This window comes from Durio zibethinus, unplaced genomic scaffold (assembly GCF_047325235.1).
Source record: "Durio zibethinus cultivar Kanyao isolate XHJ-2024 unplaced genomic scaffold, ASM4732523v1 HiC_scaffold_329, whole genome shotgun sequence".
NCBI classification, from domain to species: domain Eukaryota; kingdom Viridiplantae; phylum Streptophyta; class Magnoliopsida; order Malvales; family Malvaceae; genus Durio; species Durio zibethinus.
In genome coordinates, this window is record NW_028322952.1 from 39,034 (window position 1) to 52,425 (window position 13,392).

General features: G+C 31.5%; 1 protein-coding gene across 1 annotated transcript; it reads left to right on the top strand.

Annotated features, from left to right (window-relative positions):
* The first annotated feature begins 6,110 nt into the window (after positions 1-6,110).
* LOC149508471 (NAD(P)H-quinone oxidoreductase subunit H, chloroplastic) lies at positions 6,111-10,777 on the top strand. The gene is made up of 2 exons (XM_089757820.1): positions 6,111-8,280; positions 9,401-10,777. The coding sequence occupies exon 1, from the start codon at positions 6,545-6,547 to the stop codon at positions 7,724-7,726; it is 1,182 nt and encodes a 393-aa protein (XP_089613946.1). The 5' UTR covers positions 6,111-6,544; the 3' UTR covers positions 7,727-8,280; positions 9,401-10,777.
* Positions 10,778-13,392: the final 2,615 nt, after the last annotated feature.

The window sequence follows — 13,392 nt, forward strand, 5'->3', positions numbered from 1 at the left end:
GGTAGAAAACCGTCACACATGCTGACTAAGAAACTGACAGGAATTCATCAAAGCCGAAGAAAAGGGCAGGAATTGGAGGAATTGAAGGAATTGGAGGAAAGGGAGGAAGAAACAAACATAGAAATAGAAACTATTTCCAAAGGGGGGGAGGAACAGGTATCCACCAAAGAAAATCTTTCTTATTACCCTTTTTCGAAAGAGACCGACTATAAAAATAGCCCAGTTTATGAAACTTCTTATCTGGATGGGAATCAGGAAAATTCGAAGTTAGAAATAATATCAGAAAAAAAAGAATATAAAAAATTATTATGGTTTGAAAAACCTCTTGTGACGCTTATTTTTGATTATAAACAACGGAATCGACCTTGGCGATATATAAAAAATAATCGGTTTGACAATGCTCTAAAAAATGAAATGTCACAATATTTTTTTTATACATGTCGAAGTGATGGAAAAGAAAAAATCTCTTTTACATATCCACCTAGTTTAGCAGCTTTTGGAGAAATGGTACAAAAACAAATAGATTTTTTCACACCAGAAGAATTGTTTTCTGACGAATCGTATACTGATTGGAGTTTTATCAATGAACTAAAAAGAATAAATTTAAGTAAGGAGTTTATAAAGAGAGTCGAATATTTAGATAAGGAATATTTATATAAGGAATCTTTTGATCTGGGCATACTTGAAAAAAGGACTCGATTTTCTAATTATGAAACTAATGAAGAAACTAATAATGAAACTAATAATGAAACTAATAATGAAACTAATAATGAAGAAACTACTACTGAAACTAATAATGAAACTAATAATGAAACTAATAATGAAACTAATAATGAAACTAATAATGAAACTAAAAGAAATAATGAAATTAAAAGAAATAATGAAACTAATAATGAAACTAATAATGAAACTAATAATGAAACTAAAAGAAATAATGAAACTAAAAGAAATAATGAAACTAAAAGAAATAATGAAACTAATAATGAAACTAATAATGAAACTAATAATGAAACTAAAATAAAATACTTGCCTAAAATATATGATCCTTTCTTGCAGGGACCCTACCGCGGAAGAATCAAAAAATTGTTTTCACCTTTAAGTGAAAAAACAAACACGGATCCGTTTTGGATAAATAAGATTCATGTTATACTTCTTGCTACTGATTATTACGAATTTGAACAGACAATAGATACACTCAAATCATTATCAACAGAAAAAGAACTTTCTTTATTGACAGAAACAGAAGATGAACAGACAATAGATACACTCAAATCATTATCAACAGAAAAAGAACTTTCTTTATTGACAGAAACAGAAGATGAACAGACAATAGATACACTCAAATCATTATCAACAGAAAAAGAACTTTCTTTATTGACAGAAACAGAAGATGAACAGACAATAGATACACTCAAATCATTATCAACAGAAAAAGAACTTTCTTTATTGACAGAAACAGAAGATGAACAGACAATAGATACACTCAAATCATTATCAACAGAAAAAGAACTTTCTTTATTGACAGAAACAGAAGATGAACAGACAATAGATACACTCAAATCATTATCAACAGAAAAAGAACTTTCTTTATTGACAGAAACAGAAGATGAACAGGGAAATATCGATTCCGAGGATCGAGTCAAAATTTTGAAATTTTTATGCAATATAGTTATAACTAATCCCGACAATCAAACAATTATAAAAAAATCTAATGGAATAAAAGAAATAAGTAATGGAATAAAAGAAATAAGTAAAGAAGTTCCTCGATGGTCATACAAACTACTCGACATTTTCGAACAACACCATAGAGGAGGCGAGGAACACATGATAACAGATTATGCAATTCGTTCAAGAATCTTCCGGTACGCAATAGTTTTTTCTAAGGAGGAGTTAAAGGATGATTTTTTTCTACCAAACGATATAGAAAACGACCTATCTTTGATGGAATATTCGCCAGAACCGAATTTTCGTCGAGACATAATAAAAGGTGCCGTGCGTGCCCAAAGACGTAAAATAATTAATGGGGAACTGTTTCAATCAAATGTGCATTCCCCACTTTTTTTTGACAGAGTAGACAGCCTCTTCTTCAGAGTGTTCAGATCTTTGTATTCTGATATTTCTTGGCTGATAAAACTAATATCTCGAAATTGGATATGGAAAAACAAAGAATCACAAATTTCTGATTATACAGAAAATGAGGAGGACATAAGAGAAGAAGACGAAGAGATAAGAGAAAGCATAGAAAAGATACAAGAAAGAGACAAAGAGGAAGAAAAAAGAAGAGAAAGCATAGAAGAGATACAAAAAGGAGACAAAAAAGAGAAAGAAAAAAGAAGACAAGAGTCAGAGGCAGATGACTTCCTGCTGGACGCAGCAGAATTTTGGGATATCGTCTTTTTTGGTCAAGGACCAAGGGGCATCATGTTAATAGCCCAATCGATTTTTAGAAAATATATTCTATTACCTTCATTGATAATAGCTAAAAACATTGTCCGTATATTATTATTTCAAATTCCTGAGTGGTCCACGGATTTCAAGGGTTGGAAGCGAGAAATACATGTTAAATGCACTTATAATGGTCTTCAATTCTCCACAAAAGACTTTCCAAAAAATTGGTTATCAGAAGGTATCCAGATCAAGATCCTATATCCTTTTCGCCTGAAACCTTGGCGCGGATCTAAACTGAAACCCTCTCATAAAGATCCAATGAAAAAAAAGCATAAAGATCCAATGAAAAAAAAGCATAAAGATCCAATGAAAAAAAAGAAAGTTAAAAAGAATGATTTTTGCTTTTTAACAGCTTGTGGACTGGAAAGTGACTTACCTTGCGGTCCTCCTCGAAGACGGCCTTCGTTTTTTCAGCCTATTTTTAACGAACTAGAAAAAAAAAGTGAAAAATGGAAAATTTTTAAAAAAGGAAAAAAATTGTTTCGAAAAGTCTCAGGAGAAACAAAAATTCCATTTGTAAAGGGAATAATAAAAAAACTTTCAAAAAGAAATCCAGTTTTGGAGTTGAGAGAAGAATTGGGCGAAACTAAAAAAGATTTGGGCGAAACTAAAAAAGATTCGATAATCAGTAATAAGATGATTGACGAATCATCCCTTCAAATTCAATCTATGGAGCGGACAAATTATTCATTAACAGAAAAAAAGATAAAAGATCTGACTGAGAGAACAAACACAATCAAAAATCAAATAGAAAAAATTATAAAAGACAAGAAATTAGAATCATCAAAAAAATTTTGGAAAATATTAAAAAGAAGAAATATTCGATTAATCCGTAAATTCTATTTATTTATAAAACTTTTTATTCAAAAGATATACATAGATATTTTTCTATATATCATTAAATATATCATTAATATTCCAAGACCCAATCCACAACTTTTTCTTGAATCAACAAAAAAAATGATTGATAAATTCATTTACAATAATGAAGCAAATCAAGAAAGAATTAATAAACCAAATAAAAATACAATTCATTTTATTTCAACTATAAAAAATATAAAAAACTCACTTTCGAATATTAGAAATCAAAATGCAAAAGCTTTTTGTGACTTATCCTCCCTCTCACAAGCATATGTATTTTACAAATTATCACAAACCCAAGTTATTAAATTCAAACCTATCCTTCAATATCACGGAACATCTCTTTTTCTTAAAAATGAAATAAAAGATTATTTTGAAGAACAAGGAATATCTCATTCCCAATTAAAACATCATTATGGGTTAAGACAAAAAATCTCTGGAATAAAGGAATGGAAAAACTGGTTAAGGAGTCATTATCAATACGATTATCAATACGATTTAGTTCAGAGTATATGGCTTAGATTAGTACCAGAACAATGGCGAAATAGAGTCAATCAACACTATATGGCTCAAAATAAAGATTTAACAAAATGGGATTCAGATGAAAAAGAAAGATTAATACATTACGAAAAAAAAAATGATTTTCAAGCGAATTCATTACTGAATCAAGAATATAAACTGAATCAAGAACAAAAACGGAATCAAGAACAAAAATATAAAAAAGATAATTTTAAAAAACACTATAGATATAATTTATTATCATATATATTTATTATATATCAAGATATGAGGGACTCATATACTTATGGATCACCATTACAAGTAAATAAGAGGGAAGAGATTCCTTATAATTACAACATGGATAAACGAAAATTTTTTGATATATTGGGGGATATTCCTATCCATAATTATCTAACGGGGAGAAACGGGGAAAACGGGGAAATTTTCGCATAGAAAATTTTTTAATTGGAGAATTCTTAATTTTTGTCTTAGAAATAAGACCGATATTGAGTCCTGGGTCGATACCAGTACCAAGAGTAAGAAGACCAGTACCAAGAGTAAGAAAACCAGTACCAAGAGTAAGAAAAATATTAAGACTGTGATTAATAATTTTAATAATTATCAAATATCGAATCTGGAACTTTGGTTCTTCCCAGAATTTGTGCTACTATATAATGCATATAAGGTTGAACCATGGATCATACCAATAAAACTACTTCTTTTCAATTTTAATTTTAATGGAAAAAAAGAGGATCTTGTATCAGATGCAAAAAAAAAAAGAAAATTTAGATCCGTTCTCTCAAATCAAGAAAAAGATGTTGAAGAAGATTATGGTAAATCATCCAATCAAGAAAAAGGTAAATCATCCAATCAAGAAAAAGGTAAATCATACAATCAAGAAAAAGATGTTGAAGAAGATTATGGTAAATCATCCAATCAAGAAAAAGGTAAATCATCCAATCAAGAAAAAGGTAAATCATACAATCAAGAAAAAGATGTTGAAGAAGATTATGGTAAATCATACAATGAAGAAAAAGGTAAATCATACAATCAAGAAAAAGATGTTGAAGAAGATTATGGTAAATCATACAATGAAGAAAAAGGTAAATCATACAATCAAGAAAAAGATGTTGAAGAAGATTATGGTAAATCATCCAATCAAGAAAAAGGTAAATCATACAATCAAGAAAAAGATGTTGAAGAAGATTATGGTAAATCATCCAATCAAGAAAAAGGTAAATCATACAATCAAGAAAAAGGTAAATCATCCAATCAAGAAAAAGGTAAATCATCCAATCAAGAAAAAGGTAAATCAGATCAAGAAAAAGGTAAATCAGACAATCAAGAAAAAGATGTTGAAGAAGATTCTGGTAAATCAAAAAAACATAGAAAGGAAGACGAGAGCAAGAGAGAAGCTCGTTTATTCCTACAAAAGTATTTGTATTTTCAATTCGGATGGGATGCTGATTCTTTCGATGAAAAAATAATCAAAAATATCAAAGCATATTCTTTCATTCTTGGCCTGATAAATATGAATGAAACTTTTCTATACTCTGTTAGAAGAGGAGGAACGAATCTGGATATTTTGATGGATTCGGCGGATAAGTTACTTTTAACTTATCAATACCTACTCAAAAAAGGAGTATTGATTATCGAACCAATTCGCCGGTATGTAGAAATTGATGGACAATTTATTCTATATCAAACTATAAGTATTTCATTGGTTCATAAAAATAAACATGAAATTAATCAAAGACGCAAAAAAAAAAAAAGACGCAAAAAAAAAAACTATATTGAAAAAAATAATTTTGATGAATCCATTGCAAGACATCAAAAAATGACTGAAAATAAAGACAAAAATCATTATGATTTGTTTATTCCTGAAAATATTTTATCCCCTAACCACCGGAGAGAATTGCGAATTCGAATTTCTTTCAATTCAAGGGATAAAAATGGTATGCATAGAAATCCAGTATTTTTAAATAATGTAAAAAACTGTGGTCAAGTTTTGAATAAAAACAAACATCTTGATAGTGATAAAAAGAAACTAATTAAATTAAAGTTCTTTCTTTGGCCCAATTATCGATTAGAAGATTTAGCTTGTATGAATCGCTATTGGTTTAATAGTAATAATGGCAGTCGTTTCAGTATGGTAAGGATACATATGTATCCGCGTTTGAAAATTCGTCAATGGTACATTTTTCCATATATTATGATTGAAAACCGGATTGATTAATTTTATTTGAAAAAATTATAAAGTTCATAACGAACTTAAAATCATTGTGCATATTAAAATGAATGGTATTATTATTATTACTGATCAGTAAAATTCACATTCAAAAAAAGGGGGAGAGAAATTTTTGTTTTATGGTAAAAAATTCATTCATCTCAGTTATTTTTCAAGAAAAAAAAGAAGAAAACAAGGGGTCCGTTGAATTTCAAATAGTCAGTTTCACCAATAAGATACGAAGACTTACTTCACATTTGGAATTGCACAAAAAAGACTATTTATCTCAGAGAGGTCTACGTAAAATTCTAGGAAAACGTCAACGGCTTCTGTCTTATTTATCAAAGAAAAATAACATACGTTATAAAGAATTAATTAGTGAGTTGGATATTCGGGAATCAAAAAATCGTTAATTTGATTGAATTAGTCGATTTATTATATTTTTCATTTTGATGTACTTCTTTTCGTTTTCAACAATTCATGTAAGAATGAATCGAGGAAAAACTTATGAATCTATCAGCTACAGAAAAAGACCTTATGATAGTCAATATGGGACCTCACCACCCATCAATGCACGGTGTTCTTCGTCTCATCGTTACTCTAGATGGTGAAGATGTTGTTGACTGTGAACCAATATTAGGTTATTTACACAGAGGAATGGAAAAAATTGCGGAAAACCGAACAATTATACAATATTTGCCTTATGTAACACGTTGGGATTATTTAGCCACTATGTTCACGGAAGCAATAACCGTAAATGGACCAGAACAATTGGGCAATATTCAAGTCCCTAAAAGAGCCAGCTATATCAGAGTAATTATGTTGGAGTTGAGTCGTATAGCTTCTCATCTATTATGGCTTGGACCTTTTATGGCCGATATTGGTGCACAGACCCCCTTTTTCTATATTTTCAGAGAAAGAGAATTAGTATATGATCTATTCGAAGCTGCCACCGGTATGAGAATGATGCATAATTATTTTCGTATCGGAGGAGTAGCGGCCGATCTACCCTATGGCTGGATAGATAAATGTTTGGATTTCTGTGATTATTTTTTAACAGGAATTGTTGAATATCAAAAACTTATTACGCGAAATCCTATTTTTTTAGAACGAGTTGAAGGGGTAGGGGTTATTGGTGGAGAAGAAGCAATAAATTGGGGTCTATCCGGCCCAATGCTACGAGCCTCTGGAATCAAATGGGATCTTCGTAAAGTTGATCATTATGAGTGTTACGACGAATTTGATTGGGAAATCCAGTGGCAAAAAGAAGGAGATTCATTAGCTCGTTATTTAGTCCGAATCAGTGAAATGACGGAATCCATAAAAATAATTCAACAGGCCCTGGAAGGAATTCCGGGGGGTCCCTATGAGAATTTAGAAATCCGATGTTTTGATCGAGAAAGGGATCCAGAATGGAATGATTTTGAATATCGATTCATTAGTAAAAAACCTTCTCCTACATTTGAATTACCGAGACAAGAACTTTATGCGAGAATGGAAGCCCCAAAGGGAGAATTAGGAATTTTTCTGATAGGAGATCAAAGTGGTTTTCCTTGGAGATGGAAAATTCGCCCGCCGGGTTTTATCAATTTGCAAATTCTTCCTCAGTTAGTTAAAAGAATGAAATTGGCTGATATTATGACGATACTAGGTAGCATAGATATCATTATGGGAGAAGTTGATCGTTGAAATGATAATTTATACAACAGAAGTAGAAGATATCAATTCCTTTTACAGATTGGAATCCTTAAAAGAGGTCTATGGGATCATATGGATGTTTGTCCCTATTTTGACTCTTGTATTGGGAATCACAATAGGTGTACTAGTAATTGTATGGTTAGAAAGAGAAATATCTGCAGGAATACAACAACGTATTGGGCCTGAATACGCCGGCCCTTTGGGAATTCTTCAAGCTCTAGCAGATGGAACAAAACTGCTTTTCAAAGAGAATATTCTTCCATCTAGAGGAAATACTCGTTTATTCCGTATTGGACCGTCTATAGCAGTCATATCCATTTTACTAAGTTTTTCAGTAATTCCTTTTAGCTCTCGCCTTATTTTAGCCGATCTCAATATCGGTATTTTTTTATGGATTGCCATTTCAAGTATTGCTCCTGTTGGACTTCTTATGTCAGGATACGGATCAAATAATAAATATTCCTTTTTAGGTGGTCTGCGAGCTGCTGCTCAATCGATTAGTTATGAAATACCATTAACTCTATGTGTTTTATCAATATCTCTACGTGCGATTCGTTGAAATATAAACTTTTCTTTTCCCTATTCCTTTCGTTCTATAAAATAAGCTGAATGGATTGAATAGATATCTTCGTTATTTTATTATCCTTCAGGTTGATAAACTAAATTAGATAGTTATATATGAGTGAAAGAAAGCAGCTTATAAATTCGCAGTAAATTAAACAAAAAAAAATTTAATCTCATTTCCTATGTACAAGAGTTAAGTGGAAGAAAACATAAGTGGAAGAAGTCTTTACCCCAAGACGGGTTGATTAGTCAATCTAGCTTGAAGCGGGCTCAAAAGATCAACCGTATAGAGTTTTGGCTATCCTTTGTATAGATTCCCATACATGTATTGCCAAACCAAACGGGGGATTGAACAAAAAAATGAGTGGATGGTTAGGAACACCAAAATACACAAAGGATTAGTAATGGAGATTATGTAAATTATATAAAAAGGATATTTCTGGATAACATAAAAAGAATACTAATTGGGGCTTTAAATTAGTAGAAATGAGTAGGCAGTACTACCCACGATTCCGGTCCAGAGTATGCTCCTATCCACCGATTAAAGTAATGACTATCAGGAACGAAATAATCCTTTACTATTTTTTAGTTTAAGCCCCCATTCGTAATTTTCTCAGATCAGAAAGAAGAATAGGAACGAAAAAGAAAGAATAAAAAATAAATATTTTTTTTTTTTTTATTCTTTCTTTCATATATATAGAGAGATATAATCTGTGTCATGATTTATGAGCTAATGTAATATTTAATTTTTTTCGTAATCGAAAACAATGGGTTGAAATATCTATTGATATTTCTACAAGAAGTATTTTATTGAAGGCTTAAGTTATTACTCAACAAATAAAAATTGAAATTAGTAACGGGCGAGATCAATTCAGAAGCACTTTTTTTATTCTTCATAATATAGCAGACAGAATTCCATTGGTATAATTTTGGACCTTCCAATCCATTTTTTCTCTATCTATTCTACAACCATACGAAGAGAAATAATACTGATTCGGTCCTTAAATTTATTTGTGACCCACGAGGAGCCGTATGAGTTGAAAACCTCATGTACGGTTTTGGACTAGCGATGGGAACAGTGATGTTATCATCGACTATAATTATCTAACAGCTCAAGTACAGTTGATATAGTTGAGGCGCAATCAAAATATGGGGTTTGGGGATGGAATTTGTGGCGTCAGCCAATAGGGTTTATCGTTTTTCTAATTTCTTCTCTAGCAGAATGTGAGAGATTACCTTTTGATTTACCAGAAGCCGAGGAAGAATTAGTAGCAGGGTATCAAACCGAATATTCGGGTATCAAATTTGGTTTATTTTATGTTGCTTCCTATCTAAATCTATTACTTTCTTCCTTATTTGTAACAGTTCTTTACTTGGGGGGTTGGAATATTTCCATTCCGTACGTATTCGTCCCTGAGCTATTTGAAATAAATAAAATGAATGGAATCTTTGGAACGACAATTGGTATCTTTATTACATTAGCTAAAACTTATTTGTTTTTGTTTATTTCTATCGCAACAAGATGGACTTTACCTAGGTTAAGAATGGACCAATTATTAAATCTTGGATGGAAATTTCTTTTACCCATTTCTCTCGGTAATCTATTATTAACAACTTCTTTCCAACTTCTTTCACTGTAAAGAAAAAAAGAATACGAGATTCATGACTTGGTTCAAACAAGAGAAAGAAACAAACATAAAATTATTCATAGATATTCACGATATGTTCCCTATGGTAACTGGGTTCATGAATTATGGCCACCAAACAGTCCGAGCAGCAAGGTACATTGGTCAAGGTTTCATGATTACCTTATCCCACGCAAATCGTTTACCTGTAACTATTCAATACCCTTATGAAAAATTAATCGCATCAGAGCGTTTCCGTGGGCGAATCCATTTTGAATTTGATAAATGCATTGCTTGTGAAGTATGTGTTCGTGTATGCCCTATAGATCTGCCTGTTGTTGATTGGAAATTTGAAACGGATATTAGAAAAAAACGATTGCTTAATTACAGTATTGATTTCGGAATTTGTATATTTTGTGGTAACTGCGTTGAGTATTGTCCAACAAATTGTTTATCAATGACTGAAGAATATGAACTTTCTACTTACGACCGTCACGAATTGAATTATAATCAAATTGCTTTGGGCCGTTTACCAATGTCAGTAATTGACGATTATACAATTCGAACAATTTTGAATTCGCCTCAAAGAAAAACTGAGTAAGTAAACCTCCTATTCTATTAAAGAGAAATTTCCAATTCTTTTAAGGTTCCGTTTTGGTTTAAGTTAAAAGAATATTTGGTTTGACTTAAAAGAATGAGGCCTTTACTCTTTGTTTGGTCAATAAATAAAAATTCAATTACAAATTAACTGGTTGATAAGAATTTCGAATTCATTTTTCTTGAAAATCTATTAATATATTCGTAATTATTTCGAAATATATAGTTTCAAAAAACAAAATACCCTTTCGAACCGAACAAAAAAAAAGAATTAAAAACGAAACAATAATTGTACTTAGATCAATTCACACCTAATAGATTAGGATTTTATTCAATTAGGAACGTATCATAAAAAAAAAATTCCTGGTCGGGTCAATAAGATCATGAAAAGCATTTCGATTTATTTATCTCTTATTTTACATATAATGGATTTGCCTGGACCAATACACGATTTTCTTTTAGTTTTTCTGGGATCGGGTCTTATATTAGGGGGCCTGGGAGTGGTATTACTTACCAATCCAATTTTTTCTGCCTTTTCATTGGGATTGGTTCTTGTTTGTATATCCTTATTCTATATTCTCTCAAATTCTCATTTTGTAGCTGCTGCCCAGCTTCTTATTTATGTGGGAGCCATAAATGTTTTAATCCTATTTGCTGTGATGTTCATGAATGGTTCAGAATATTATAAAAATTTTAATCTGTGGACCATTGGGAATGGCCTTACTTCGTTGATTTGTACAAGTATTCTTGTTTCGCTAATTACTACTATATTAGATACATCATGGTACGGGATTATTTGGACTACAAGATCAAACCAAATTATAGAACAAGATTTGATAAGTAATAGTCAACAAATTGGAATTCATTTAGCAACAGATTTTTTTCTTCCATTTGAATTCATTTCACTAATTCTTTTAGTTGCTTTGATAGGTGCAATTGCTGTGGCTCGTCAGTAATAAATCTTTCTAACTAGGAATAGCAAGCAATCCAAATTAAACTTTTTTCTGTCTTATCGCATCTATTTTCCTTGAATTCTTGTTCGTGTATAAAATATAAAATAGAAATTCGTTTATTCGAGATATTTCCAATATATTCTTTTTGTTATATTCTATTCTAGTCAATCAAATCCGTTGAATTATTGTTCATATTAAAATGAATCGAAATTGATAAGGAGTTGGTCAATGATGCTCGAACATATACTTGTTTTGAGTGCCTATTTATTTTCTATCGGTATTTATGGATTGATCACGAGTCGAAATATGGTTCGGGCCCTTATGTGTCTTGAACTTATACTGAATGCGGTTAATATAAATTTTGTAACATTTTCTGATTTTTTTGATAGTCGGCAATTAAAAGGAAATATTTTATCAATTTTTGTTATAGCTATTGCAGCCGCTGAAGCAGCTATTGGATCAGCTATTGTTTCCTCAATTTATCGTAACAGAAAATCAACGCGTATCAATCAATCAACTTTGTTGAATAAGTAATATTAATAATATTAAATTATAAGATTCACCAATTTGAATTAGCATGTCCAATATGTTGGAATCTACATCATGTTTTCGAAAACGTAAGAAATCAAAGTATCTTGGTCCTTTCTTATGAGTTGATCCCGAAGGAAATTGATTAGAAAATTTCTGGTAAATCGTTGATTCATCTGGTGTTTAACTATAATGATTCATTTACAAGTTTACTAGATTGAAATTTTATGATGTTCAAAAAATTATAGATCCCATGTCACATTCAGTAAAAATTTATGATACATGTATAGGGTGTACTCAATGTGTCCGAGCCTGCCCCACCGATGTGTTAGAAATGATACCTTGGGATGGATGTAAAGCTAAGCAAATTGCTTCCGCTCCAAGAACAGAAGACTGTGTTGGTTGTAAGAGATGTGAATCCGCTTGTCCAACAGATTTCTTGAGCGTTCGAGTTTATTTATGGCATGAAACAACTCGAAGTATGGGTCTAGCTTATTGATACGTTCCCGAAAACCCCACTTGAATACATTTTGAATCCATTTTATTTTTTTTTTACTGAAAAAACCCGTGCTCAAAAAAAATCTTTTTTGAGCACGGGTTTTTCTGGTCCAAGTGCATCTTGTCTTTACCACGAATTATTTTCCTTGGTTAACAATAATTGTAGTTTTACCAATATCTGCAGGTTCTTTAATTTTCTTTCTTCCTCATAGAGGAAATAAGCTAATTAAGTGGTATACTATGTGTATATGCATATTTGAACTCCTTCTAACAACCTATGCATTTTGTTATCATTTCCGATTGGACGATCCATTAATCCAGCTGGAGGAAGATTATAAATGGATAAATTTTTTTGATTTTTACTGGAGATTGGGAATAGATGGACTTTCTATAGGGCCCATTTTACTGACAGGATTTATCACTACTTTAGCTACTTTGGCGGCTTGGCCAGTTACTCGAGATTCGCGATTATTCCATTTCTTGATGCTAGCAATGTACAGTGGTCAAATAGGATCATTTTCTTCTCGAGACCTTTTACTTTTTTTCATCATGTGGGAGTTCGAATTAATTCCCGTTTATCTACTTCTATCCATGTGGGGGGGAAAGAAACGTCTGTACTCGGCTACAAAATTTATTTTGTACACTGCGGGGGGTTCCATTTTTTTATTAATAGGAGTTTTGGGTATCGGTTTATACGGTTCTAATGAACCAACATTAAATTTTGAAACATTAGCTAATCAATCGTATCCTGTCGCACTGGAAATCATATTCTATATTGGATTTCTTATTGCTTTTGCTGTCAAATCGCCGATTATACCCTTACATACGTGGTTACCAGACACCCATGGGGAGGCACATTACAGTACTTGTATGCTTCTAGCCGGAATTTTAT